The sequence below is a fragment of the Aythya ferina genome (assembly GCF_964211825.1).
Source record: "Aythya ferina genome assembly, chromosome: 24".
Classification (NCBI taxonomy): domain Eukaryota; kingdom Metazoa; phylum Chordata; class Aves; order Anseriformes; family Anatidae; genus Aythya; species Aythya ferina.
The window spans coordinates 3589402-3615364 of record NC_140322.1 but is presented as its reverse complement, the minus strand read 5'-3'; the positions used below and the strand labels follow the sequence as shown (position 1 = coordinate 3615364).

At 57.8% G+C, this 25963-nt stretch overlaps 3 protein-coding genes and 1 long non-coding RNA gene across 4 annotated transcripts; 2 read left to right on the top strand and 2 right to left on the bottom strand.

Annotated features, from left to right (window-relative positions):
* Positions 1-228: 228 nt before the first annotated feature.
* CRYBG2 (crystallin beta-gamma domain containing 2) lies at positions 229-7692 on the top strand (the record flags this gene model as incomplete). The annotated part of the gene is made up of 18 exons (XM_084496860.1): positions 229-2295; positions 2890-2940; positions 3023-3141; positions 3446-3602; positions 3695-3834; positions 3935-4061; positions 4144-4307; positions 4464-4590; positions 4833-4975; positions 5071-5197; positions 5292-5324; positions 5425-5537; positions 5721-5850; positions 6131-6270; positions 6363-6486; positions 6870-7028; positions 7366-7525; positions 7604-7692. The coding sequence occupies 18 exons, from the start codon at positions 229-231 to the stop codon at positions 7690-7692; spliced, it is 4170 nt and encodes a 1389-aa protein (XP_084352986.1).
* A 916-nt stretch (positions 7693-8608) lies between these two features.
* LOC311423366 lies at positions 8609-11467 on the bottom strand. Its single transcript, XR_014685684.1, has 2 exons — positions 10201-11467; positions 8609-8948 (listed from the first exon to the last, which is right to left on the bottom strand). It is a non-coding gene; the product is annotated as an uncharacterized lncRNA (long non-coding RNA).
* A 160-nt stretch (positions 11468-11627) lies between these two features.
* UBXN11 (UBX domain protein 11) lies at positions 11628-24015 on the top strand (the record flags this gene model as incomplete). Its single annotated transcript, XM_084497356.1, has 12 exons — positions 11628-11844; positions 12952-13052; positions 13830-13884; positions 14913-14989; positions 15491-15602; positions 16990-17207; positions 17542-17619; positions 18960-19080; positions 20058-20161; positions 20371-20438; positions 21190-21336; positions 22241-24015. Coding segments are annotated over 12 exons (1473 nt in total), but the record flags the coding sequence as incomplete, so codon positions are not given.
* On the bottom strand, positions 23926-25909 carry SH3BGRL3 (SH3 domain binding glutamate rich protein like 3). The gene is given in 4 exon segments (XM_084497277.1): positions 23926-24862; positions 25220-25387; positions 25722-25828; positions 25831-25909. Coding segments are annotated over 4 exon segments (405 nt in total). The 5' UTR covers positions 25895-25909; the 3' UTR covers positions 23926-24796.
* Between the last annotated feature and the right edge of the window lie 54 nt (positions 25910-25963).

Below are 25963 nucleotides of genomic sequence, written 5' to 3'. Positions count from 1 at the left end.
ATCGCCAAAGCCACCTCCTGTACGTACGGGATCCTCCCTAAAATGGCCTAAAAGTGATGTGTAGGGTGGCTTAGGGTCTAGAGGGGTGGGCACGAGGTTGGATCCCACAAAGGGTTTCAGCTCGGGTACCCCAGAGTCTGAATTTTGGTGCCTCTCCCTACAGCTCCGACAGCCCCAGCACCGCAGCGGGGGCCCAGGCGTGGTGGCGGGGGCCGCAGCCCCCCCGGCATGGATTCAGCGCTGCGGACCAGCAAGGCGAGGGGCCTCGCCTCCAGCACCGAGCTGAGCATGAAGCAACCACCGCCGGCACCCGAGGGCCGGTCCCGCTTCCAGAAAGTCTCGCTGGTGTCGCGACGGCTGGAGCAGACGGCGGCCGGGGGGGCCCGCGACGGCAGCCCCTCCCGCGTCTCCCTCCTGCTGCAGGCTTGGGAGAGGGAGATCGTGGAGAAGACGTCGATCGCGCCGGCCCCGGTGGCACCCCGGAGCTGCTCGTCCTCCGTCGGCGTCCTCAAGGACTTCACGGCGCACGGCCCCGTCTTCTCGCAGGTCTACTCGCCCGCTCAGAAACCCCGGCGGAAGGACGAGAAGCAGGGGGGTGACAACAACACGGCTGCGCCCCGGGATGTCCCCGTGCACCGGGAGAGCTACATGCACGGCGCCCTCCTCCCCGCCAGCCCCGCGGCCACCGCAGCCCCCTGCCACCGCTCGCCCCGCGGCGGCCCCGGCGCGGCCGAGCCCAGGGCCAGGCACGTCACGGTGCTGCGGGGGGGCAAGGAGGGAGCCGGCAGCAAGCCGGGGGGCGCAGAGGGGAGGAGAACCCAAAACGGGGTGCACAAGGCTGCCGGCACCGCCACGGCCCCGTCGCAGAGGGAGAGCTGCGAGCAGGGTGGCGGTGGCTCCGCTGAGGTCGCGGCACGCACGGGAAGCTCGCCGGGTGCCTCGGGTGCTGGGGGAGCCCCCGGGGAGAAATGTTTGAGGCAAGGTGAGGCTGTGACAGCGAACGCGGCGTCAAGAGATGGCGACAGGCCCCAGGACCAGCAAACCAGTAAAACCAGTGCCCAGCAGCCCCCAGAGGACGTCGGCAGCCAGGCAGATCAGGCTGGTGTGGGAGAGGGAAGCACGGTGGATGGGGACGGCACTGGTTTGGCCACACCGCCCAGGACAGAGAGATCTGGGGGTGCTGATGGCACCCCCGAAAACCTCTCCTTGGAGGTGAGCAATGGTCCTGAGCCCTTACCTGAAGCACGAGCATCTCCAAAGGGTGCAGAAGCTGAGAAGGAGGAGGGGGAGGTGTCAGGGGACCCCCAAAAAATGGTCCAAGGGCCTGAGAGCATCCCTGAGCCCCCCACGGAGAGCATCCCTGAGCCCCAACCTGAGAACATCCCAGAGCCCCCCACGGAGACCACCCCTGAGCCTCCCACGGAGAGCACCCCAGAGCCCCAACCCGAGAGCACCCCAGAGCCCGAGCGCACCCCAGAGCCCCCGCAGAACCCCCCAGCCCCTTCCCCACTGCCCGAGAGCCCCCAGGACGCGGCGGAGGAGGACCCCGAGCTGGTGGTGGACATGGAGATCTTCGTGGACACGCTGCGCAACATGGAGCCCTCGGAGATGCGGAAGGCGCCCAAGGCTCCTCGCCAGCCCCGGCCCTCGGCGCTGGGTCGCTGCGCGGCGCTGCCGCCCATCCACGAGGACCGCGTGGCCCCGCGCGCCCCCGTCTCGCTGCCCGACGCCCTGCGGGAGCTGCTGGCGAGGGGCGGCGGGGGGCAGCGGGCAGAGCCCCCTCCGGAGAGCTCCAGGAGCCTCAAGGAGGAGGAGGAGGAGGATGAAGAGGAGGAGGAGGAGATCGAGAACCCCTACCTGAGCCCCGGGGAGAGGGCGTCGCGGGGGTCTCGCCGTGGCAGCGGGGAGCTGGACACGCTGCGGGGGGGACCCAAGCTGGAGGGAGCAGGGGAGAGAAGCAAAGCGGCGCCGGGCAGGGCGGCGGGGGAGCGGAGCGTGCTGTTCCGAGGGAACGTCCTGAAGGGCATGGCGCTGCTCTCCGACTTCCTGGAGCACCGGGCGGCTGCGGTGGACGAGGCCAAGCCCTACTCGCGCCTGGACAACAGCGTGCTCTACAGCCGCTTCATCGCCCCTGCCACCACCCCACCCTGCAGGGAGCAGCGGGACCAGAGCTCACCCCCCGGTGAGCACCACGGCACTGAGGTGGCCGAGCTGGAAGTCCTGAGTCCTGGTCACATCCAGCCTGTCACCGAAGAGATGGAGAGCACCATGGAGACGTGTCCCGGTGATGTGCCGGTGAGTGATGCTCGTCCCATGGCTCCTGGGGGTGCTCTGCCCTGCTGGGCACACGGGAGGTGGTGGGGTCTGGCTCGGTGGCATGTTGGAATCCCCCAAGCAGCTTTCCTCTGCCTCCAGCCCACGGCTGGTGATTCCCAGAGGAATGGCCGGGCTGGAAAAGGTCCTGGTGCAAGGGGAGGGTACTGGGATGGGAAGGGATTGGGATGGGAAGGTGCTGGGATGGGTGACAGGAGGGTATTGGGGAGGTATTGGGATGAGAGGGAACCGGGATGGGTGATGGAAGGGTACTGGGATGGGTGGGTACCGGGACAGGAGGGAACTGGGACAGGTGACGGGAGGGCACTGGGACGGTAAGGTACTGGTGCTGGTGATGGGAGGTACTGGGCCAGCTGATGGAGGGCAGGGTCCGGGCGGAGAGGCCGGTCCTGGAGGTGCAGGAATGCTCGAGGTGTGGCTGCTCGGGGCGGTGGGAGGGATCCGCAGGCTGCAGACGTGCGGCCGCGGCTGCTGCTGGCTCGAGCTGCGGCGATGGCTGCTGTGGGCGACGTCGCCCCGCGCTCCTCACGGGCCGCTGTCCTTGGGCGTTGGCAGCAGGAGGACGAGGAGGAGAGCTTCGAGAAGATCAACACGAGACCCGGCAAGGTACGGGGCACGCGGCTTAGGGCCGGGCTGGCCGTCCCGGTGCCGCGCGGTGCCGCAGCACCTCTGCTGTCACCTCTCCCAGATCGTCCTCTTCTCCGAGGCCGGCTTCGCGGGACACAGGAGGGAGATTTGGGGCGATGTCCCCGATGCCACGTCCTGGGAGCTCTCTCACACCATCTCCATCAGGGTCATCCGCGGCGGGTAGGGGCTGGCGGCGGCGCGGGGACGCGGAGGGAGAGCTGGGCTGGGGCCGGCACCACCCGTGGCCGGGGTGGGGGCCCCCAGGTCGCCACCCGGGGTTCATCAGTGGCCGTCCTGCTGCTGCTAATGACCGTGGCCACGGTGCTGGCTGATGTCCCCACCCCGCTGTGCCGCCGGAGGCTCCCGGTGGCCGCGCCGGCCGCGTCCCGCACCCTGCCATTACCCAGGGCCGGGCGCACGGCGGTAACCAAATGCCCGGGGGCGTGTGGGGGATGCTCCCCTCCCGCTCCCACCCCGCTGGCAGGTGGGTGATGTACGAGAAGCCGCGGTTCCACGGGCGCAAGTGCGTGCTGGCGGAGGGGGACGTGGAGATCGACAACCCCTGGGCAGCCTACGGGCAGGGCACGGAGCCCCGCGGCAGCCGCCCCTTCCGCATCGGCTCCTTCAAGAGGGTGGTGCGGGTGAGCTGCACGGCCCCTTCCCTCAGCACCCAGAAAATCGGGGAGGGGTGCTGGGGGTCCCCCCTCATGCCGCCCCCACCCCCCCCCGTTAGGACTACCGCACCCCCGAGATCAGCCTGTTTGCGGAGGAGAACGGCGAGGGCGCCAGGCTGAAGTTCACCGACTCGGCCGAGGACACGCGCGCGGGCGGCCGGGCGCTCGCCGCCTCCTCCATCATCGTCCACTCGGGCCTGTGAGCGGGGTGCTTTGGGCTCGGGGAGCTGCCACCCCGGGGTGCCGCCACCCCGGGGTGCTGGCGACCGCCCTCGAGCCTTTGGGTGCTTCTTCCCCAGCTGGCTGGTTTACTCCAAGCCCTTCTTCGACGACGACCCCTACGTCCTGGAGCCGGGCGGGTACCCCAACTTAAAGGCGTGGGGAGCGAAGGATCCGGCCATCTGCTCCCTGCACCCCATCAGGCTGGTGAGCGCTGCCTGCCGGGGGGGCTGCATCCCAAATATCTCCCCCCACCACCTCCTCCTCACCGGGGCTCCTCTCCTTCCAGGGCTGCCCCATGGTGGAGCGTCCCGGCGAGCCGCAGGTGCTGATCTACGAGGACGCGGGCTTCCAGGGCCGCAGCTCCGCCGTCAACCGAGATATCTACGACCTGAGGAACCTGCCCGGGCTGGCGCTGCCCACCCTGGGCTCCCTGCGTGTCCTGGGTGGCTGGTGAGAGGCGTGGGAAGGCAGAGATGGAAGGGGACGGAGCTTCCCGGGGCTGGGGGATGATCGGGAGCAGTGTCCCCGTGGCACTGGAGCAATGTCCCCGTGTCCCAACACGTGCTGGAGGTGGGGGGACCTCACTGCCCCTGTGTCTGCACGCAGCTGGGTCGGCTACGAGAAGGAGGGCTTCCGAGGCCACCAGTACCTGCTGGAGGAAGGGGAGTACCACGACTGGAGGCAGTGGGGCGGCTACAACAAGGAGCTGGTGTCCTTACGGCTCATACGGACGGTGAGGGCGCCGCGTGGGGATGGAGCCGCCCGCCCCGTCCTGTCCTCGTCCCCCATCTGGGCACGGCCTGAGAGCCCCCAGGCTCATCGCACGCAGGGGGCTGGGGGCAGAGAGCTGCTCCCACCGGCCCCTAACCCCATATGGGTTATTGTTAGGGGATGCGGGGATGGAGAGCACCCAACCCACAGCCCCTTCTCCACGACAAACCGAGGACTTGGGGGGGGGTTCCTCTGTCCCCGCAGGACTTCTCCGACCCGGCGCTGGTGCTTTTCGAGGCCATGGACTTCGAGGAGGGCCCCAGCGTGGAGCTGAGCGAGGCGCTCCCCGACACGCAGCTGGCCGGCTACGGCACCGTCACGCAGTCCATCCACGTGCTGAGCGGCGTGTGAGTGCGGGCACGGGGGGGGGGGCCAGGAGGGGGACAGAGGGGACAAAGGGGCCGAGCCTGAGCCTGAGCCTGCACCCGCGTCCCCCCGGCAGGTGGGTGGCCTACGAGGGCCCCAACTTTTCGGGCGAGCAGTACGTCCTGGAGAAGGGGGTGTACCGCAACTGCGAGGACTGGGGCGCTGCCGACTGCCGCATCGCCTCGGCGCAGCCCATCCTGCAGGTGAGAGCACCCAGACACCCCCCCCCCCCCCATGCACCCATGGGTGCCCCCGGGTGGGTGAGACACCGGCCAACCCCGCTCTGTTTGCTTCCAGGTTGGGGAGCGCAACCTGCACTTCGTCTCCAAGGTACGGGGTGGTGCGCGGGGAGGGGACACGTCCCTCGGTGCGATGCCACCCGTTGCGGGATCGCCCCCGTCACCGAGCCCCTGTGTGCCCCCCTCCCCAGATCCTGCTCTTCTCAGAGCCTGATTTCCTGGGGGAGCACCTCGCCTTCGAGGAGGAGCAGGGCTCCCTGCCCGACGGCTTCGTGCCCCGCTCCTGCAGGGTCCGTGGGGGCAGGTAGGACATCCCGGGGACTCGCTGCCTCAGGATAGGGACCGGGACAAAGAGGGTGCCCCACCACCCACGGGTGCTAGGGAGAACCGGGAGTGGGGTTGGCACCCATGGGGGCTCGCTGGGAGGGCAGGGGACACCCAGTTGGCACGGTGGCCACGTCAGCCCGGGCACGCTCCTCTCCGCCAGCTGGATCCTGTTCGATGGCCGGGAGTTCTCCGGGGAGCAGCACGTGCTGTCCGAGGGCGAGTACCCGACGCTGGGCGCCATGGGCTGCCTGTCCTCGGCCACCATCCGCTCCCTGAAGAAGGTCCCGGTGGTGAGTGTCGGTCCCCTGCTCTGAATTTTTGGGTAGCCCCGTGTGGTGCCAGGACTCAATGGTCCCCGTGATCCCTGATATAGAATATCCTAACTGGGGATATCCTATAATCCTACAATTCTCCCTTTGCTGGGGCAGAAACCCCCAGGAACCTCCTCCTTCCCCTCCCGTGCCTACCCCAGTGCTGGCTCCCCATCCTCGGATCCCTCCTGCACCCACGGGTGCTCTCTCCCCCTGCTTGCCCCCCCCTCTCCCCTCACCTCCTGCCCCCATCCCGCAGTTTTTCTCGGAGCCCTCCATCTTCCTGCACGGGCTGGAGTGCTTCGAGGGGAAGGAGATCGAGCTGAACAGCGAAGTGCGGAGCCTCCAGGCGGAGGGCTTCAACAACCACGTGCTGTCGGTGCGGGTCAAGGGCGGGATGTAAGTGAGCCCCGGCCCCATTCTCCCCTTGCCCCGCATGGGGGGCTCTGGGTGGCGGGGGGTGTCCGGGCTGACCAAGGTTTTCCTAAAAGCTGGGTGCTGTGCGAGCACGGCGACTTCCGAGGCCGCCAGTGGCTGCTGGACTGCACCGAAATCACCAACTGGCTGACGTACAGCGGGCTGCAGCACGTGGGGTCCCTCTACCCCATCCGCCAGGTGAGCGCCCAGGGAGCCCCAAAAGCAGCCCCAAGGGGCAGGCGGCTAGCAAGGAGCTCGAGTCACCAGCCCTGACGCAAGGGACTTGGATGAGGCAGTGGGACATGACCTTGGGGTCTCCCTCAGTGCCAGCCCGTCCTTGGCACCCGGCTCCCTGCCCTGGGAGCGGCCGCCGCCGTGGCGAAACCCTCCCCGGGGACAAACGCCTTGCACAACATCCCGGCGTCGTGGCAGGGATTGCCGTGCCCAAAACAGCCCAAAGAGCCAAGCCAGGGCCACATCCGTCACCCCAGCACCGCGGGGACACGGCACAGAGCGGGTTTTGGGTGCTGTGGGGTCCCCGGTGTGCAGAACCCGAACAAAATTGGTTTCTCTCCTGGCAGAGACGGATTTATTTCCGCATCAGGAGCAAGGAGCTGGAGCTCTACCTGTCTGTCCCTGATGATGTGGAGGACATGAAAGCCGGGCGCGTGGTGGTCTCCAGCCTGAGCGAGCAGAGCAGCTCTGTCTGGTACTACGAGGACGGGCTGCTCAAAAACCAGGTCAGGGCTCGCTGCGTGACAGCCGCGCCGCGGAGCCGGAGGGGACCCGGGTGCCGCACCCCAGAGTGATCTTTTAGGGCTTACAGCAGCTTTCTCCTGGGCTAACCTCAGCCACGCCACCAAAGACACCTTGATTCTCTCTCCCCCTGGAGACAGGAAGGCATTTCTGCCCCACCTGAGGGCTATAATCACCCCAGTCATCCCCACCCCTCGCTTGCTTTCCTGCCTTTCCCGCGTCCCACCCCACCCCACCCGCGTTTGACAGGGACCCCTCCAGGCTCGAAGCCTCACGGGGTGGAGGGGACGGGGCTGACGTGGCCACCGCCGGTCCCCGCAGGTGGCCCCCACCATGAGCCTGCAGGTGATCGGGCCGGCTGCGAAAGGCTCCAAGGCCGTGCTCTGGTCCGAGACGCGGATGCCGCGTCAGACCTGGAGCATCGACGCCCAGGGACGGATCCGCAGCCAGATGTTCGAGGACATGATCCTCGACGTCAAGGGTGAGGCCGTGGCGCCGGGACCCCGTGGAAACGGGGCACCGAGCTGCCCTGCCCTCCCCAACCCTCCCCTCTCCGCAGGCGGCCGATCGTACGACCGGGACCACGCCATCATTTGGGATGCGGCCGAGGAGCGACCCACGCAGATCTGGGATGTACAGGTGCTATGAGGGGCGGCGTGACCCCGGTGCCGAGAAGTGCCATGGGGCAGGATGGGGACACCAGCAGCGTCCCCACAGCTGTAGGGGGGCTGCCCCTGCCCCCTGGACACCCCTCGGCCCCGGCTGCTGCTGTGAAGGACGCCCGCGACCACCTCCATCGCCAGGAGCCCTCCAGGACACGCTGCCGACCCCATGGGACGCCCTGGAGGGCAGACCCTTCCCCACCCCAATCCCCTCTGAACTGTATTTATGTACGTGTGTAAGATACGGCCCCTCAGGGGGCCAGCCCTGCCTGGCTTTGGTTTCCTCGTCCTGGTGTTGGGCGCTGCCCGGCTCCCCCCACACCAGGGAGCTGCTCCCTCGCCCCCATCCCCATGCTTGGGGCCCGATCCTGCTCCCTGGGTGCCCTCTAGTGTCTGAGGGCCCCACGCAGCGCCCAAATCTGGGTTGGGAGAAGCGAGGGGACAACTGCACCCCTCGAGACCACGGCGTGTCCGGCTCCAGGTGCTGCAAAGGGGAAGGGGCTGCGGATCCCTCTCCCCCACCGCTTCTATAGGGGCGCAGCAGGCACCGGCAGCGGGCCCCAAGAGCCCGCACCGTGCGGCACCACCCGCAGCACCCTCAGGAAATGGCCGCCGCCTCGGCCCGCCCTTATATAGCCGGGACAGGCCGCGCCGGATTGGTCAGGAGCACGAGCCCTGCCGTCCCATTGGCCCGCACGGCGCGGGCCGCCTTGCGATAGGCCAGCACTCGGCCTGGGGGCGGATCCGTCAGGCCTGAGGGGGGCGCTGCGCTCCTGCCCCGCGCCTCAGGCCTCTGCGAGGCGTGGGGACTCTCAGCGAGCCCGGCCTCAGTGTGAACATCAAAATAAACACCCACCGCAGCACAATAACGCCATAAAGAAATACCACAAAGCCTCCACACATACCTCAAAGCCTCCACATTTTATTTCTCAAAGTCTTGCAGCGCTCCCACTCCAGGGCCAAGCAGCTTCAGGGCTGCCAGAGGCTGCGGCCATGGCGGGGCACCGCAGGCATGGCGGGGCAGGGGGATAACGTCCTGGGGGCATCTTCATGGGGGGACACGGGGAGGGCAGGGAGGGAGGCCCCCACTCAGGACAGCTGCGGGAGGAAGGCTGCAGCCAGCCCCAGCGCGAGGAGGAGGATGGCGGGGGTGCTGCCCGGCGGGCTCAGGCTGCTCTGAGGCATGGTGCTGTTGTTGTTGGGGGCACCGCTGCCCGCCTTCTCCTGCGCCTGGATGAAGGGCTGGAAGAGAAAAGGGGACAGTCAGGAATGGCTCAGCACCTCGGGGGGAAATCCCCACCCGGGACCCGTCAGGTGGTGCCCCGGTGCCAGACAGGATGCGTGGTCTCCTCTCTGCCCGGCCGCACACAGATCAGTCAGCTTCTGGGCTTTCCCTCTGCATGAAGCAAGATATGCATGAAGAAGCCCAAACACAAAGCCCAAAACAAGCCCTCGCCTCGCCATTACCACATTTCTAGCCCGGGGCTGTTAGAAATTGGGAGTTGGGGAGCAGGAGTGAGGGGGTGGGCTCCTCCTGTCTGTGCCACTCTGAAGAAGCGGCTGGGGACATGGGGTCTGCGAACCCTGCAGTGGAGGATATGGGGCACAGAAACGGAGCTGGGAAAGCCCCGTGCTGGAACCAGCGATGAGGAGGAGAGAACCCCTTCCTCTTGGCACCGCAGGCTGTCGCAAGCAGTGGCATTGCAGTCATTGCGTGAAACGGTAACGCAGCCGGGGTGGAAATTTCAGGGCAGTTTCCTTCCCTCTCTGAAGAGACCCTCCCTTCAAATTAGGGCATTTGCTTGAATTTCTCCTGCCCTGGCTGTACAGAACCGCTTTCTCTGGGGGGTTGGTGCAAGCAAGCAGCAGTGCGTTTCGCTGTTTCTCAGCCCCACTGGGTCCCTCTGAAGCTGGAACAATGCTGAGGATGGGGACAGCCCCCAGTGCCATGAGGTTCTCTCCTCCTCACTGGAAAGAAAACAACCTACAGAGGGGAGAGGAGATGAGGGAACCCTCTATCTGTGCCCAGCATCCCCGCAGCCCCACGGTTGTGCCAGAAGTCTCCATGGCCATGCCTGGTATCCCCCCAGCCCCACAGCTATGCTCAGCATCCCTGAACGAGGCATGGGATGGGGAGAGGGATGGGGCTAGCATGCAAAAGAGAGGCTGCCAGATAGGGCAGAGAGCTAAGAAGTACCAAGGTAATAGATACACACAACGCCCTTAAACAAAAATCACTTAAAAAAGCAACGTACAGTAGTATTTAAACTTTGCAGACTACAGTGGAAAGCTCCTAGTAAGACAGCCAGGGTTAAATTCCAGTAGGAAACATAATGCTGTTTTCCTGCTAAAGGCAGAAATTCTCCCACCAGTTAACTGGTTAAACCCCCAAGGCTAACCCCCCCCCAATCGCTTCCACACCCAAGGAACCGATCTGGCTGCCCCCCAGCTTTTGGGGTGCCTGAGCCCCCCTGGGCTGTGGAGTTTCTCTTACCAAGCAGAGAGCGAACAGGGCAAGCAGGAGGATCAGGTGGGCACGCTGGAGGGGCTGCATGGTCGGTGCTCAGTGCAGTTTGCTGTGACGCTTCCTCATCTGCTCACAGGGATTGCAGTCAGAGGCTTTAAAGTGCAGCCGTGGCCCCATCTCACCAATCACACCTTCCTTCCCTATGCTGCCGCTGCTGAGCATGCCTTGCCACCCAGAAGGGCAGCTAGAATTCAACCCATGGCGATTCGGGCAAGGCACCAGGAAGGCTGCTGATGCTGCAAGGGAGAATGTTCATGGGATGACATGAGGGAGATGCAGGTGGGAATGATGCCCTGAGTGGGATGTTCCAGGCACTGTCTCCAGCAAAGGCAGCGAGCCCCTTGCTCTCCTGTTTCCCACACCATATAACGCTGCCTGCAGCACAACAAACCTGGGCTGAGGTCTGCCCCCAGGGGGGTTTCTTGTCATGAGCCCCATGCCAGTGCTTGTTACAGGTTAAAACCTCCCGCTGCACCAGGAGGGTTTGCAAACATCGCACCTCGTAACAAACCTCCTCCCCTGCAGCTCAGGACAGGAGCTGGGCTCAAGCTGTTGCTCTGAATTTCGGTCACACAGTGACAGGGAGGTCTGAGCCAGGCAGTGCATGGGGATGAGGCTTCCTTCCAGCCCCGACACCCCACTGCTCACAGAATGTCTCTGAGCTCCAGCACCCGTCTGACTGCAGCAGCAGGAAACTAAGAGGGTTATTTTAATACAGGTTGAAATACGTAAAGCTGACAAAATGTAACAAGCATGGGTGTGAAATGCACTTGTCTTGGTTTTGCAGTTGTGTAGCCCATGCAGTTGTGAGCCTAGTCCACCCAGTGCCGGCAGTGCCTGAGTGCAGCAGCACACCTTCGCTTTATTTAGTTCAACTTTGCACATTACAGAACCGGCAAAATGGAAGTCTGCAGACAGCAAATGTGACATAAAAAAGGGCGGCTCCTCTCCAGGGAGCGAGGCCGAGCTCTGCACAGAGCAGAGAGACATGGCGGTGGGATGGTGACACGCAGGTGAAGGGCCCTCTGGAAGAGCCACGGCTGCAGGCACAGGTGCCTATTCAGCCGCCCCCAGCTTTGAGCCAAAAACAGGGTAAATTTGTGCCAAAAAAACATAAAGTTTGTGCAGTGTGTGATGCCTATGGGCCAGCTTGAGGATGCAGACCGTGTCTGTGGACTGGGAGGGGTGCACAGGAAGGGGTTAGGTAGAGGAAATGTCGGCTCAGCTGCCCTTCGCTGCGCCACGAAGCGTTGAAGAAACCCCTAAGCAAAAAAAAGTTTAAAAATGGAAATAATGGGGCTGACGTGCAGGGCTGGTCCGTTGGAGGCGGGAGCGGTGCATGCCGGGACTTGTAGTCCCCGAGCGGCCTCTGTGCCCCCACGTGACCGGCGCCGAGCCAATGGCAGCAGCGCGCCGTCGCCGCGGCAACGCGCGGTACACAAGATGGCGGCGGGGCGCTGAGGGAGGCCCGGGGAGCGCCGCGGAGGCTGCACCCTGAGGGGGACCCGAGCCGAGCCGAGCCGAGCCGAGCCGAGCCGCTGCTGCTCGGGGCCAGGCCGAGCCCTGGGTGCACGAAGCCCTGCCCAGAAGCACGCAGTTTGCAGCGGGAAGGTGGGCTGTGAGGAAAAGGGCTGCGGGCTGGGCAGCCTGCTCGGTCCTGTTTAAAAAGTTTGCCCGGCGAGCAAATCTCCCCCAGGTTAATTAACTTATCCTTTGATTCCACATATTCTCTCCTCGTTTTTAGAAAAAGGGCAGAGCTAAGTTGTTTGCGTCTTCTGGTAAGGCTATTCTAACCACCGTGCGTGTTTTGCAGAGATCGTGTCTCTTTCTCCTACGTGTCCAAGATCAGATAAGTAACAAAGGGTTTCCACATCCTCAGCAGCCCCTAGTGCATGTTAGAGCTTCATCGACTTTTACAGTTCCATTTTTGGTCACATCCTTCTATTAGATCTCAGAGCAGAAGCCGCCTCTCCCCTGCCAGTGAGGGTTTCAGCTTCTGTTCCTCCCAGGCTGAGCTTTTTGTTGGCGCAGCTCGGTGGCACCGCTTTCAGCCCCACAGCACAGCACAGGATGCTCGGTGTTGGCGTCATGGTCTCCTTCTGCTAGCCCCGTTTTGTGATCGCTCCTTTTGGCTGCTGAGATCGTGTGTTCCCTTGGGTCCTGTGCCATAACGGGTGCCCTCGTACTCTTATTATTTTGAGAGTGCACAGACTTGGGCTGTTCTGCTTTCTGCTCCCTTCTCGTTCCCATCATGTTTCTTCACCTCCTTTTGGAGAAGTCACATGCAAAATGCTGACCTGTTTTCTTTCTTCCATGCCCTTTGTGCCTCTTCTCAGGTGACAGCCTGTCGCCTCAGTCAAAGAACCCAGAGCAACGCAGTCTCCCCTGCTGCTCAAGGGGGACAACACTGGAAAAGAACACACAGGGTCAAGTCCCTCAATGATTAGGGGGTTCCGGGCCATCACAGCTTCTCAGTGACAGTCTTGGGGACTCAGCACCCCAGGTCAGGGCTAATTTGTGTGCTCTCCCTCTCTCACACACAGCACGCTGTCAGTGATACAGCCATCCCCCTACCCCCCAAGGGATTTCCACCCAGAACCCACCAGAGGTCCCCTTGTCCTACCTGCTGTGGCAGAACTGGAGTTGTCGGATGGGGTCCCCTGTGGTGCAGACCAATTGCCCTTTTAGAGAGGTAACGTGCTGTGTTTGTGCTTTCAGGTGCAGCTCCCACTGACATGGACCTCACATCATCCATAATGCAAAAAATCAGCCTGTTGGAGCAAAAAATAGATAAACAAGCACAAGAAATCCAGCTGAAGGTAAAAGCCCTGGCTTTTACCAGGCCTGTTCTGCGTCCTGCTCTAACTGTTCAAGCCAAGGTAGTGATGCACTTGCTCAGACATAGCCTGCTCTGTTCATTAGACAAATAATCCTCTGCAAAGCAACAGAGCAGTCATATCAGTCCTTGACATTGAGACTGAACAGTCCTTGCTGTGCTGACCCTGCTGTAACTTTAAGAATTAATGACTCGCTGCATCCTTCCACTAATATCATTATCTGTTTGACTTCGGACCTTTCTTTCCTTCCCTTTGCTTAGAGAGTGAAGTCGCCTTCAAACAGGCCTCTTTGTAATGCTGCAGTTCAGAATACATAGCTGTGGTTTTTTGTTGGTGGTTTGGTTTTTTGTTGGTTTTCTTTTGGGGGGTGGGTGGGTGTTTTGTTTTTTGTTATTTGTTTTTAGAAAGAAGAGGTTACTAAGATGCTGGTTTGGCTCTAGATCAGCCACTTACAGCTCAGAGTACCAGCTGTGCCCAAGCAGGGAGACACGAGACCACATCTCTTATGCAGATGGTGGCGAGGAAAATAGGTTCTCAATGCCCCTTACCTAGTTTTGAACCACTGTGTTATATCCCAGCCCTCGGTTGAGCCTGATGAAGACATTTGTGAGGCGATACAGCCTTTCTAACCCTGATTTTGCCCATCTGAGAGAGTATGTGCAGCACTGACTCACCCAGCCAGGCCTAATTATGCAGACTGCCTCAAGATCCTGAAAGCAGAGGAGCTTAACAAGGTCATTATTCATTCTGGTCCTGAAGGACAGGAGGATTGCTGAACTTGAAGAGAAAATGAAGACTCTTCAGAAAGGAGAAGGTAAAAAAAAAATCTTCTACCCTTGGCAGCTGTGGGAGAGTTACAGGTCTCCTGGTACTGCACCAGAACAGGCTTGGAGACCTTCCCTCTGAGCCATCCTTGCCTTAAAAGCCCAAGAGCCTCTTCAGCGAGCGAGATCAGTTACACACGTGGTGCTGTTTGCCAAGGTAGATTCTCACTTCATCAGTTACTCTGCTTTTCTGGTGCAGTGCAAACATTATTTCCTGACCTATTTTCTATGGCTTACTAAGTTTCCATGAGTAAAAAAAAACAACCACAAAGGTACCTGAGGATGGTAAGGGAAAAAAAAAAAAGAAAAAAAAAACAGTAACCACTGCAGAGTTCAAACAGGCTGGGAAGAAAAAAAAAAAAGACAACTCACAGCTAAGCAAAACCAAAAATCTGCTTGCAGTTGCAGGTCCAGGCTCACTTGTCCTGTAAGGCAGCCTACCTCTAAATTGAGCCCAGCTTTGAGTGAGTCACTGGAGTTCTTCCTTGGAATCCAGTAACTTTCCAGCTGATCCCAGATATATTTCCTACGATGGCTGAGCTATCTTATTAGCACCAAGCTGTGGTGAATTCTCTATTTCCTGAGCAGAGAAACATACGCCTATCAAACCACAAACACCTTTTGTACCTCATCGTACATTGTTCCAGCTATTAAGCCTAGGTTTCTGGACCCAGCTTTAGTGGACATCTGCTGATGTTCGGAGAAGTTTCTTATGACTAAGCCAAGCAATTCTCATTGTATAATTGTGAACAGCACTGCTCACATCAGCTTCCTGCAGCATAAAACTTCACCAGCCTCATTCATAAGTACTTTTGAGAAAGATACAAACAGGCTAAAAGTGCCGCGAGTCAAGTTGTCAGGGATCAGCATGCAGAACTCACATTCAGTTCCTGTATCTTACAGGCTTGAGTTCATTTATGGTGCAGGCAGACTGCTGGGGCATCTGCCCTGTGGGACATGCATTACCTGTAGCTCTTCTTTAAGGCTGTGCATAGAAAAAACAAATCTTCCCTTTCAGATGCTCCTGACTCATCCACAGCAGAGGATCTGGAAATGAGGTGCCTTCAGCTGCAGACCCAGGTCTGGGAGATGGAGGTGAGATGCCTGCTTCACTTGCTCTAAGCCATCTGTCTTTGGTTTGAGATTGCTGCAGCCCCAGACTGCTTGGTTCTTTTCAAGCTGCCACTTTGATAGTCACAAATCTTCACCTCACCCCTCTGAAAAGAAAGAACAGGTTGGATGTGAACTACAAGGTAGTATGTTATTATGTTTATTTTATACACAGACATTTAAGTCTCCTCCAAGCCTCTTCATTTGGATTTCCAGGACTGCAGAAATAGTCTATGTAGCTATTAGATACTTGGGAGACTACCGTATCACTACAGATAGTTTCATTCTCCCTTTAGCCTGGTACTTCTATTCTGTCAGAGTTTATCTGTCTGCCAAAGCCACGTAAACTTCAGAGAAACTTTCTCTTTCAATTCTGCTTCTGGTGCTCACAATGGCAGCTGAGTATTCTCAGGCTTCCATTTCCAGTTTTCTGAAGGTCTGGTTTTCTGTTGATCTACAACACTGGCTCATATTTTCCTCTTACAGCGGTTCCTAAATGACTATGGTCTGATCTGGGTTGGAGAGAGGCATGAACAGCTGGAAGATTTACAATCACTCAGAGATAAAGAGCTGCCAGCAAAGAGCCTCTGGAAGCCAGGTAAAGCATGGTGAGCCATCCTAACTCCCACTGTGTGCTTGGAGAAGGTAGGATACTCCTCAGAGTAGATAAGCAGACCATCAGAATTTGAGATCCTGTGCTGGGTCTTCACATCAGTCCATTTCTGGGACAGAGACATGGAACGATTTAACAGGAGCTAGGCCAGGCAGAGGCCTGGTATTTTATATACCCATATTTTACAAGCCCCATCTGAGGAAGGAGGAGAGAACCTGGTGGCTCAGCCATTTGGAAGAATACCCTCGCAGCAGCTGCTTCCTGGAGAGTTCACATATGCTAAACGTTTGAAGCTTGATTGCTCTAATAACACTGACGTAAAATGGGTGGAAAATGGAATCAGATGCTTTGTATATATGTAGCTGTAGCAACTTAGCCATATTGTCTGGCTCCATCAGAGAGTATTGTTTGCCTTTCCTCCCAGCCCCTATGTGAGTGGTTTAATTGGGACCTGATTGTGCTGTGTAGGGTCCAAGCATATTTGGCAGAGGCTTCTTAGGAAGTGGTAACAGAGAAAAAACAAAATAGAAAAATACTTGGGCTATACAGCCAATACTGCTTCCTAACTGCTGCGCAAATATTAGCTAACTAAGCCATCCCTCCCTTGGATGCAGACTGGGAAAGCAGTAGAAATGTTTTCATGATTTTCAGTTTACTTACCCTTTTTACGGGAGCATTTCCCCTCTCTTAGTTAAGGCAGCTTTTTTCCCTCACCTTTCTCAGATCTTAGAAAAGCAGAACAGAAAAACGAAGGCCATACCCTCTGCCTTTCGTTTCCTCTTCTTATCTCATTCTCCTGTCCATTATAACGCTTCTACCACTTTACCCTGCCGCCCTCCTCAAACACTCAAATAAACATCTTCAGCAGCCTCCCAGCAGGAGAGAAATCTGCTTTAGAGGGGGAAATCTGCTGGTGACTGGGAGCATGCAGCCAGCTGTGTTTACACTGACATTTTTTCATCGAGTCTGCCCTATTCCATTTATCCAGCCTAGACACCTAGTTCTTCCCTCCATGCTTTTTGTAGCATCACAATTAAAGGACAACACTTATGAAATCGCTGCTGAATGTGATTGCTAAACAGCTGGCTGCACCTTCGTTAGCAGCAGAGTTAAACTAACTTGTAGGCAAGAGGGTTGTTTCTCTGCTACTGTGCCTTTGTGGTTTTGCACACGCCCATGTAAACCTGGCAGCCCCATACCACGGCAGGATTGTTGCACCACGCTTTGCAAAAGGTATGAAAGGTGAAAAATGGAGGCAGCACTGGCAGCCCCAGTATGTTAGCACTCAAAGGCAAGTCACACGTCCACCCAGAGGTGAAAGTGATTTCACTGGCATCTCCTTCCCTCTGTAACTCTGCTCCTTCTGCCACAGGTGAGGCAGTTGTTTCCAAACGTGAGATTGATTTTGATTTAATCTTGGAAAATGTGAAGGATTTGAACGTGCTGGCTGGAGAAGGCATTTCTCAAATTGAGCACACGCCTCAGGGTGCCCGGCTGAGGCAGCAGGAACCCCTCCCTCTTACGCTGTATCAGAATGGGATCATCATGTTCAATGGCCCCTTTCGGTCCTACGAGGAACCATCAACACAGGTATGGAAATGGTTGCAGAGGAATTAATGAATCATAGCAGGGTGACTCTAAGCCTAAGTCTCAGGAAAGGGAATACGTAAGAAGAGGGTGTGAGAGCTCATCCTAAAAATGAGCAGCTACAGAGACCTCCAGCCTCTCACCCGTGTTCCTACCTGCATACCAGTCTAGTATGCAACTGTGTCACACTTTATTAAGAGATGAACAATCTGGGTCGTAGGCGCAGACATTTTGCAGAGCAGTAACAACACAAACAGGAGCAGCCCAGGATGTAAATATTAGTCATCAGATAATGAGAAAATCTGAGGTATGACCACGAGCTCTCGTTTTATTTCAGCAATGCCTGCAGGATATTATGGATGGCTATTTCCCTTCAGAGTTGCAGATGCGCTACCCTGATGGCATCCCTTTTCAGGTACGGAGTGCAAAGCCCTGTTCTCATCACGTTTTTGAAAGAAATTGGTCTGCTTCCTAAGAAAACGGTTCCAATTTCTTTCACTTTCACCAATCTTCTGGATGTTTCACACAACAAACTGAGTTTAAGGCTTCTAAACACAGCATGCAAGCAGCTAAGTTCTCTGCATGTGTGTCTTGGGGAGCGGGTGGCTAGGAACACACCTGTCTGAGCCGTTAGAGGAAGTGAGCATTTCTGCATCAGGACCGGTTTCTGTGTCTCGGTGAATCTTGGCTCTGATCAAGGCTTCTGAGAACATAACAAGGCTTTGCAGAAGAGAAGTAGCATATGCAGCATCTGAAGAGCTGTGCAACAACAAAAAAACCTCAACTAGTTCACCTGCAAGAGCCTTTAAAAACAAATTGAACAAGCGTCTCTCAAGGAGGTTGTAGGGAGAGTTTATTTTGCCATAACTTAAATACATTTAGCCACCTGAGGTTCTTTTTGGTCTTCTTTTTTTTTTTTTTAATTTCTCAGAAATAGCAAAGAGCTAAGGTCACATTTTCAGACAGCTTTAAAGGACTCTAAATTAGGTCTTCAAGTGCATCTGAAACGTAAGCAGGCAGGCCAAAGGGGTGGCACACCTGCCCACCACCATGAAGGAAGCAGGGCACATCTGCGCAAGCAAGTGGAAGGCCAAAACAGCTAGCACGAGCTGGTAGGTGGGGTGGTTAGAACATCAGATGGGCGAGGAAGGTCTGTGTAAGGTTCACGGGTCTGTGGTTCCTTGTAACACCTTCATAGCTGACTACATCTGGAAACCACAGGGCGGTATCTTAACCCAGACAGGAAGACTGCCCCTATTTATACAGCTGTCCCCGGTGCTGGGGGCCTCAGGCTGGCACTCTCCACCCCTTGATTTCTTGGAGCCACCTGTCAGCCCCCACTGCAGCTTCTTCTACCATCAGGCAGAGCAATACAAGTCTGACAGTAAATCCCTCTCCAGCCTGCTGGTTTCACATCCCTTCCCGCCCTAAGAGCATGATTAAGTGTGGAAATAGAGGAAAAATCAAGTCCCAGCACATTTCTTACAACTTGTGGAAAGGGGGCAGCTGTCCGGTGCCTGTTGAGATGGATGAACGACTTCACGGGCCACCTTAGGGCCCCGAGGGATCAGGCAGGATTTGCTTTCTTAGCCTCCAGGAGCTAATGGCCCATTTCACTGAGTTTGGGCAGCTGGAGCAGCTTCCAAGGAAACATCTGTTTCATTTGGGGCTTACAGCTCTAGATGTATTGTCTTCTGCTACAGTGAGAACTGCAACAGCCAGATTTGCTTACAGCAGTCGGTCTTAATTCAACAGGTCACCAACAAAAGGGATGTGGTATTTCAGGAGGGAGACCTTCCAGGGAGTTTCCCTGGCCACGGCCAAGCTGTCGGCCATTTGGAATCAAGCAAAGTGCAGGAAACCGACGAGATCCCAGGTAAATTCCTAAACCTGCCTGGAAAATCGAGCTCCCAAAGAGAAGAATCTAAACCTTACCAGGGCAAGAAGTGAAGGTGTGGGGTCTCAGAGAAGAAGGCAACACTTATGGGTCAAAACCCTGCACCAGTAGCCCCAGTATTGCTTCAAAAACTAGGAGCCAGCCAGCACATGGTGTCTTCTCACCATTAAGTCTTAAAGAATGAGACAAGACAATGAATGATAGACTAGAATATCAGTAGGTTTCCCAAAACATATCTGGCTCCCACCTCTCTGAAAGCCCAAGCTGCTTCTACCTTCACCCTTACCACCAAAGGATGTCAAGGGAACCGTGTGTACCTGGGCAAGAGTAACTTGCAAACACTCCAGTTCTCCTACAAGCTCGTCCCATAAAGGGGGACATCTTCCAGCTAGACCAATCTTGGCTGTTCTGAATGAATGATTCCACTTCAGACTTTCACAAGAGGATATGAGACTCGAGGTCAGGCCTCACATTGCTCATTTTGCTTCTGGTTTCTAGCAGCAAAGCAGAGCAATACCTGTTAGATACTGTCACTGGCTGGAAAGCCAAATGCAGTGGGGAAAAAATAAAGAATTGCCCAGTGACACCACAGAAAGATGAACTCACTCCTACAAATACACCCTCACACAATGAAAACCATTTCCAAGCCTATAAAGTCATAGTTTCAGTTTTTTTCTGTTCACAGCAGGGCTAACCAGGAGTCTGCCTGTTGCACATCACAGGCGTGAGCTCAACAGGCTGCAGTCACTCCCTGGTTACATTGATAATCAAACATTTAGTGGGCCAGAAAGCGAGACAAGCTGCTGCCAGGTAGACCAAGAGCCAGCCTGTGCCTAGCTAAGGGAGGTTAGAGCTCTCTCTGTTGGCTGATCTGGTCTCTTTTCACCAAATCAGTCTATTCTGGTGGAGAATCATCAAAAGGACTGCACACACACATCTCCCTTCTGCTCTGGCAGGTCCCAAACCCTCCTCGAAGCAGTTTCTGAACAACCTTTCAGAGTCCTCAGCCCCTGGAGGAGAAGCAATCAACATCCAAGACTCAGTCAGAGCAACGCAGCAGGTATGAGTGGGCCCCAGCACCACCCAGACGAGGCTGGCAGCGATTCCTTGGGCTCAGCGCCCTGCACGGTATCGCGTGCCCCTTCCTCAGGCCTCTCAGCTCTGCGTAACCTTCTCCTCCCAAAGAGGCTCCACCAGAGCACACGTGGCACTTTGGCGCCTGCTCCTGGTTTTTTTTTCTGGCGCTGGTGACGCTCGGTTTGGTTTCAGGGCTCTGGTGGGACGTGGAGCAGCAGAGAGATCGTGGTGGAGACACCCCGACTGTCTGCCCTGAAGAGGTACAGGCACAGCCCCTCCATCCCCACCTCGCCACGCTCTCATCTTCCTCCTGTTTAGTCACTGCAGGTTTTTTCAGGGGGTTCTGTTGGGCAAGTCCATTTACTTCTTCATTTATCTGATACCTTGAAAATCATTTTTTTTTAAAAAAAGGCCAAGTTTGGTCTTTTGGGAAGAACCTTCCTTCTTTCACATCTCTAACAAAAGCTTCTATTGTTTAAAGCATTATTTACTTATTGCAGCAAAATACTTTTCCTGACAGCAAGCCAAGGCTTAAATATTTAAAACCATCCAAAAAAGCTGCTTGCTAGATGGGAGAATCCCTCCAGGAAACCGATGTGCAAGCGGGAGGTCACACTAAGAGCACTTTTTCCACTCCTAGTCGTCCAGGCAAGACAAGACCCAAATAGCTGATGAAAAAACCCCAAGCAGATTATTTTTAATCAAAAAAGTAGGGCAAAGATCTTACCAGACAATCTTGATCTAAAATAAAAAAAGCAAAAAAAGGTCAGCAACCCTCTTTTCCAGGCACGTTTCAGCAGTGAAAGCAAAGCAGTGGTTTGGTCTCTGGGTCAGTCTGCTCGCCCCCAGCCAGGCCGTGCCTTGTTCATCTCAGTGATGCTCCTAAACGAGAAGCCCCCCTCCTCAATTCAATTACCCCGGCACACCAGGGGCTTTGCCCGTTAAGAGCTCATGATCTGTGCTGCTGGCAGAGCCCTGGCTCCTCAGCTGAGGAGGCTTTCTGACCTCCAGGTTAAAGACAACCGACGAGGCTGGGGCTCCTGCCCCTGAAGTCTGCACTCTCCGCATAAAGTCTGAGAGCGGGGAGCAGACGTACGTCGTGAGGATGCTGTTCTCAGAGACCATAGGGGAGCTGCGCCAGCACCTCGCCCGTGCCAGGTAGGGCGAGAACTTCCTCCCTCCTTGCTCCCCACCCCGCTCCATCACGCCCCAGGGAAGGTTTTGCAGCTGCTGCTCAAGGCTCTGGAGCTGTGCTTCCAGCAGAGCAGCCTGCACTGAGCTGAAGGGCTCAGTCCCAGAGCCCAGGTCCTGGGCACCCTCTGCTGCTGCTTTGGCTTCTCCCAGCACCAGATGTGCTCTCCAGCACCGTTGCCAGGGTTTCAGCTTAGAGTATTTCAGAGAATCACAGAATATCCAAGTTGGAAGGGACCCACGAGGATCAGGGCCCAACTCCTGGAACTCCAGCTCCTTTTTAATACCCACCTTTGACAAGAAGCTGACGCAGCAGAAGCGATGCCTCTTGTCCTCTCAGAATCGCCATCCTGCCCAGGTCCATCGCTGCCCTTGCTTCCTTCCAGCTGCTCAGCAGCACTCACTGGCCCATCGCCACCATTCCCAGGGTGTTGATGCAGACTAGAAGCTGAGCTACAGCCTTCAGGCCAGCCGATGGATCAGCTGCTGGGCAAATGCTGTCCCTTTCTCAGCCAGCTCCATGTCCCAACGCCCTTAATGCTGCCCAGAGGCTCACGCATCCCCTTGGGGACCCTTCCAGATGGCTGTGGGGATCCCTTTGCTCTCCCCTCCCGTCACAGGCCACAGCCCTGGCCTCTGTCTGAGCCCACAATGAGCTCACTGCTGGGATGTTAGGGCCTCCCTGCAGCTGGGGAGCCTGGAACAGCCTGGCTGCGTGCAGCGAGGGCAGGAAGCCTTGTTCTGCTTGGCCTGCGCTCCAGAAGCCGCCTCTCCCTCTGCTCTTATGTAACTGCAACTGGATTAGCCAGAGCATCGCAGCAAAACCTTGGGGGATCTTGTGCATAGGAAAGATTGTGCTGTTCTTTCCTAGGGGTGGAGACTCCGGCTCGTATGAAATCCTCAGCACCTTTCCCCAGAGGGTGTACGCAGACAACGCCAGGAGCCTGCAGGAGTGCGGCCTGATCCCCGGTGCCTCCTTGCTGCTGCGGAGAAGAGACTCCCTCCCACGAGAGGGGCAGGGCTGCACGCAGCACAACAGCTCCTAGAGCTGCTGCCCTCGCACCGTGAGCCGTGTTTTAACCTCCCCCTGGCTGGCAAGAGCAAGAGTTGTCCTTCCAGATCCAGTTTCATTGCGCCGTTACCCAGGACGGAGAGGAGGGCTCCTGCTTTGGCCTCTCCCTTCAGCACGGGGTGCCGCAGGGCAGCCTCAGCCTCCTGCTGCCTCGGGGGTGGGTTCCTACCTCCCCCAGGGGATTTCTGGCAGCTCAGAGACCTGGTTTCTCACCTCTGCTGAAGGTTACACGGGCTGATCCCTGCTCAGGAAGACTGGCAGCTTTACGCTGGTACTGGGGCAGGCCCTAGCTGGGCTCAGGGGCTCTGTAGCAGCTTTCCACACCGCTGCTCCCCCGAGATTTCATCTGCATTTACACCCCGAGAGGACCAGGCTCAGTTATACGGTCTCCAGCAACGGCCTTGGGCCACTGCACTGCTGGGACTGAGCCAGACCCAGCGCAGCCAGATCCTGCTGCTGGGTTTCCTGTACGTGAACGGCTTCTTCCCTTGGACAGCCCCCAGCTCCAGAGGGGCTGAGGCTCACGGCTACACCGAACCAGCCCGCCGTGGCCCTGAGCTGCTGGCCTTCCTTCCTCCCTCCCTCCCTGCTGCAACAGGACACCGTGTCACCGGAGAAGAGCACAAGCCCTTGGGTTCTTCCCTCTTCAACCTGAGAGTAAAGCATCTTCCTCTCCTGTGGGCTGGGGCCGTGCTCTGCAGGCCCCTTTCCCAAGACATTCTTCCCATTTCGGCTCCGACAAGTTCCCACTTGACTCCCAGCTGACAACACCCCCGCTGCGCAAGGCAGCACCTGCAGGCAGGTTCCCTTTTCGCAGAGGCCCAGCACATGCTGCCACCCAGCCCTCATCAAAGGCTCCCGGCATTTATTGAGCTGCAATTTCCACTTCTGTAAACTCCAAATTACCTACAGAAAGGGGCAGGATCCCCTGAGCACTCCCTGGAACTGCTCTGCCTTCCCCAGACCCCTCCAGCTGGAGCTTGGCCATGTGTTGCTCGTACGGGAAACACCACCAGCACCCTGACCAGTGACTCAGTCCCCGCAGCTGTAAGTGAGCTTCCTTTTTTTCCACCTCCAGGAGTGTACCAGGGACCTTCCTACAGAGCAGCCTTTTCCACCGCCCCTCTGCTGTCAGCCAGTCTACAAACCACCAGGAATTTTTACGCTACAGGTTCGTTTTTGTCCCCCTGGGTCTGTCTGAAGCTGTCCCTCCCCCAGGCTGTCGTTCTTACCCCACACAGGAGAGGGCTGCTGGAGAGGTACCTGTCACTACTGCACTGCAGGGGATTCAGACAAGCCCCTCGAGCCTTTGATTAGCGGCAGCAATCTGAGGTGTTACGGTCTTTGTGTCAAGCTGCAGCAGCGAGCACAACTGACTCAGCTCCTCCGAGCTGGAACTGACTCGGAATCGTTGTGGAGGAGGATGTTTAACCTGTAGTCGAGATAAAAACCAATTTAAAAAGAAACCCACGAGTGCCACCACAAAAGGTACAGTAACATTTAATAGCATCTCGGAAGACAACACCGGTTATAAACTTGCTTTTTGGCAGGAAAACAAAATGCACTTGGTCCAGGTTGCAAAAAGCCAACTGAGAAAGGAAAGGTAAGACAGCTGGAGCAGCAGCTGCTCCGGAGCAGCCCTGAGCCATTAATGCTCACGAGGGAGCCCTCACGCTGCGGCAGAGGGCACCGAGGGAGCAGCAGGGGTCCCAGTTTTGGGCCTATCCATCCCCCCTCACGCAGCCTGCCAAGGGACACGAGCCTTACGCCTCAGCCCCAGCCCGCTCCGTGGTGGGCGGTCGGACCCAGCTCTGTGCAGTATTTCTGCGTTAAATTAAAACAAAACAAAAAAAGTTAGTCACCGTAATCTGTGCAGTTGGGATTAAAAAAAAAAAAAAAAAAGAAGAAAAGAAAGGAAGTGAGGCAGCAGGATTTACAATTGTAACAGCAACTGGGGGAAGTGGGAAGTAACATGCAACCTTAAGCCCTTCCCTCCTGAAGCAGAAGCTCTCCCTGCAGAGGAGAGGGCTGAGGGACAGCCGCACTTCGCACAGCCCGAGAGGCTTTGCTGTTTACAGAGGCACTGGAAGCTGCGGAGTGAGCCAGGCCCAGCTCTGTTCAGAGGCCATGCGCAGCGAGCGTCAGACTTTCTTTGGATCCCTCTGAGATGATTCCGGGGTCAGGCAGGAGGGAGTCGTAGGCAGCTGCGAGGAGGAGTTTTGGTCGTGGGTTTCCCTGTGCTGGGATACAGGTCATGGTGCCAGGACGGCGCTGACAACCTGGAACTGGATGTGGTCAGAGATGAGGGTGCTCAGGAATGCAGGTAGAGTCCAGGACGGGAGGGGAGCCCGGGGCTCAGGCCAGCTTCAGGAATTCCTGCAGGGTGTTTTGTTCCACCGCTTCCACAAAGAGCTCGTAATCCTGCGGGGAGAAGCCACGGGGTTGCTCGCAAACAAGAAGCACGCGGCCCGAGCACTGCAAGCTCCCTCCCATCAAGCAGCACAGCCCAAACTGGTGCCAGTTGGAGGGAGGATAACGGGGCAGGGCAGGGCCAGCCCCACAGCCGCAGCCCCACTGCCCAGGGGTCCCTGACTCCCAGCACAGGTCCCATTTTTGCAGGCCACCATTAACCCAGCCCACTCCTGGTCAGCGTGCCTCACGGGGAATGCCGCTTAGAAGGCATTTGGACACCACTTAGAGCCAAAACAAGGGCAGAGCATTATTCCACAGCACCCAGCTGTCAGGGTACCGGTCCCCAGGGCAGGGCAGGAGCCTTACCCCGCAGTAGTGGTCTCCGTTGACGATCTGGGGCGGGATGGCTTTGGGGTTGCCTGCCTTTGCCCTCATCTCCTCCCGCAGAGCGTTGTCCTGGGAGATATCCACCAGCTCATACTTGATGTTTTTCCCATCGAGGATTCTGGTCACTTCGCTCTGTTGGGATTTGATCTGGGAACCCCGGGGTGAAAGAAGGAGGTTATCAAGAACCGGGGAGGAGCTCAAAGGATAAAAACACACCCAGGGTGCCAGTAGCAAACAGAGCAACCGCTCCTTACGGGCCGCAGCCCACCCTACACCCAGCCAGGGGGCTCAGCCCTTTTTTTTTGGGGGGTAGACGCGCAGCACAGAGAGCCAAAACCCAAGCGGACGGGAACCACGCAGCGGGTGATGCACGGTGGGAAGCTGCAGAAGGCACACCCGGCGTGGGGAGGCGACAACCACCCAGCAAAGGGACCCCCGGGGCGCCCAGCCCTGCCCCACCGCCGCCCCACGCCCCGCTCACCTCCCGGGAGCCGGTGACCGAGGTGCTGTAGACCTTGAGGGTGCTCATGCTGCGATCGCGGCCGCTCCCTGCGCTCAGCCCGGAGGAGGGAGGCTCGGAAGGCGGGTGCGGGCGGCCCCTCCACCGCCCTGCATGTGACTGCGGGGACCAATGGGGCCGGCGGGCCCGGGCATGCGGTGTTTGCGGGCCCGGTCCAGCACCAGCCCTGCCCCGGAGCCGCCGCCGCCACCGCCCCGATGCTC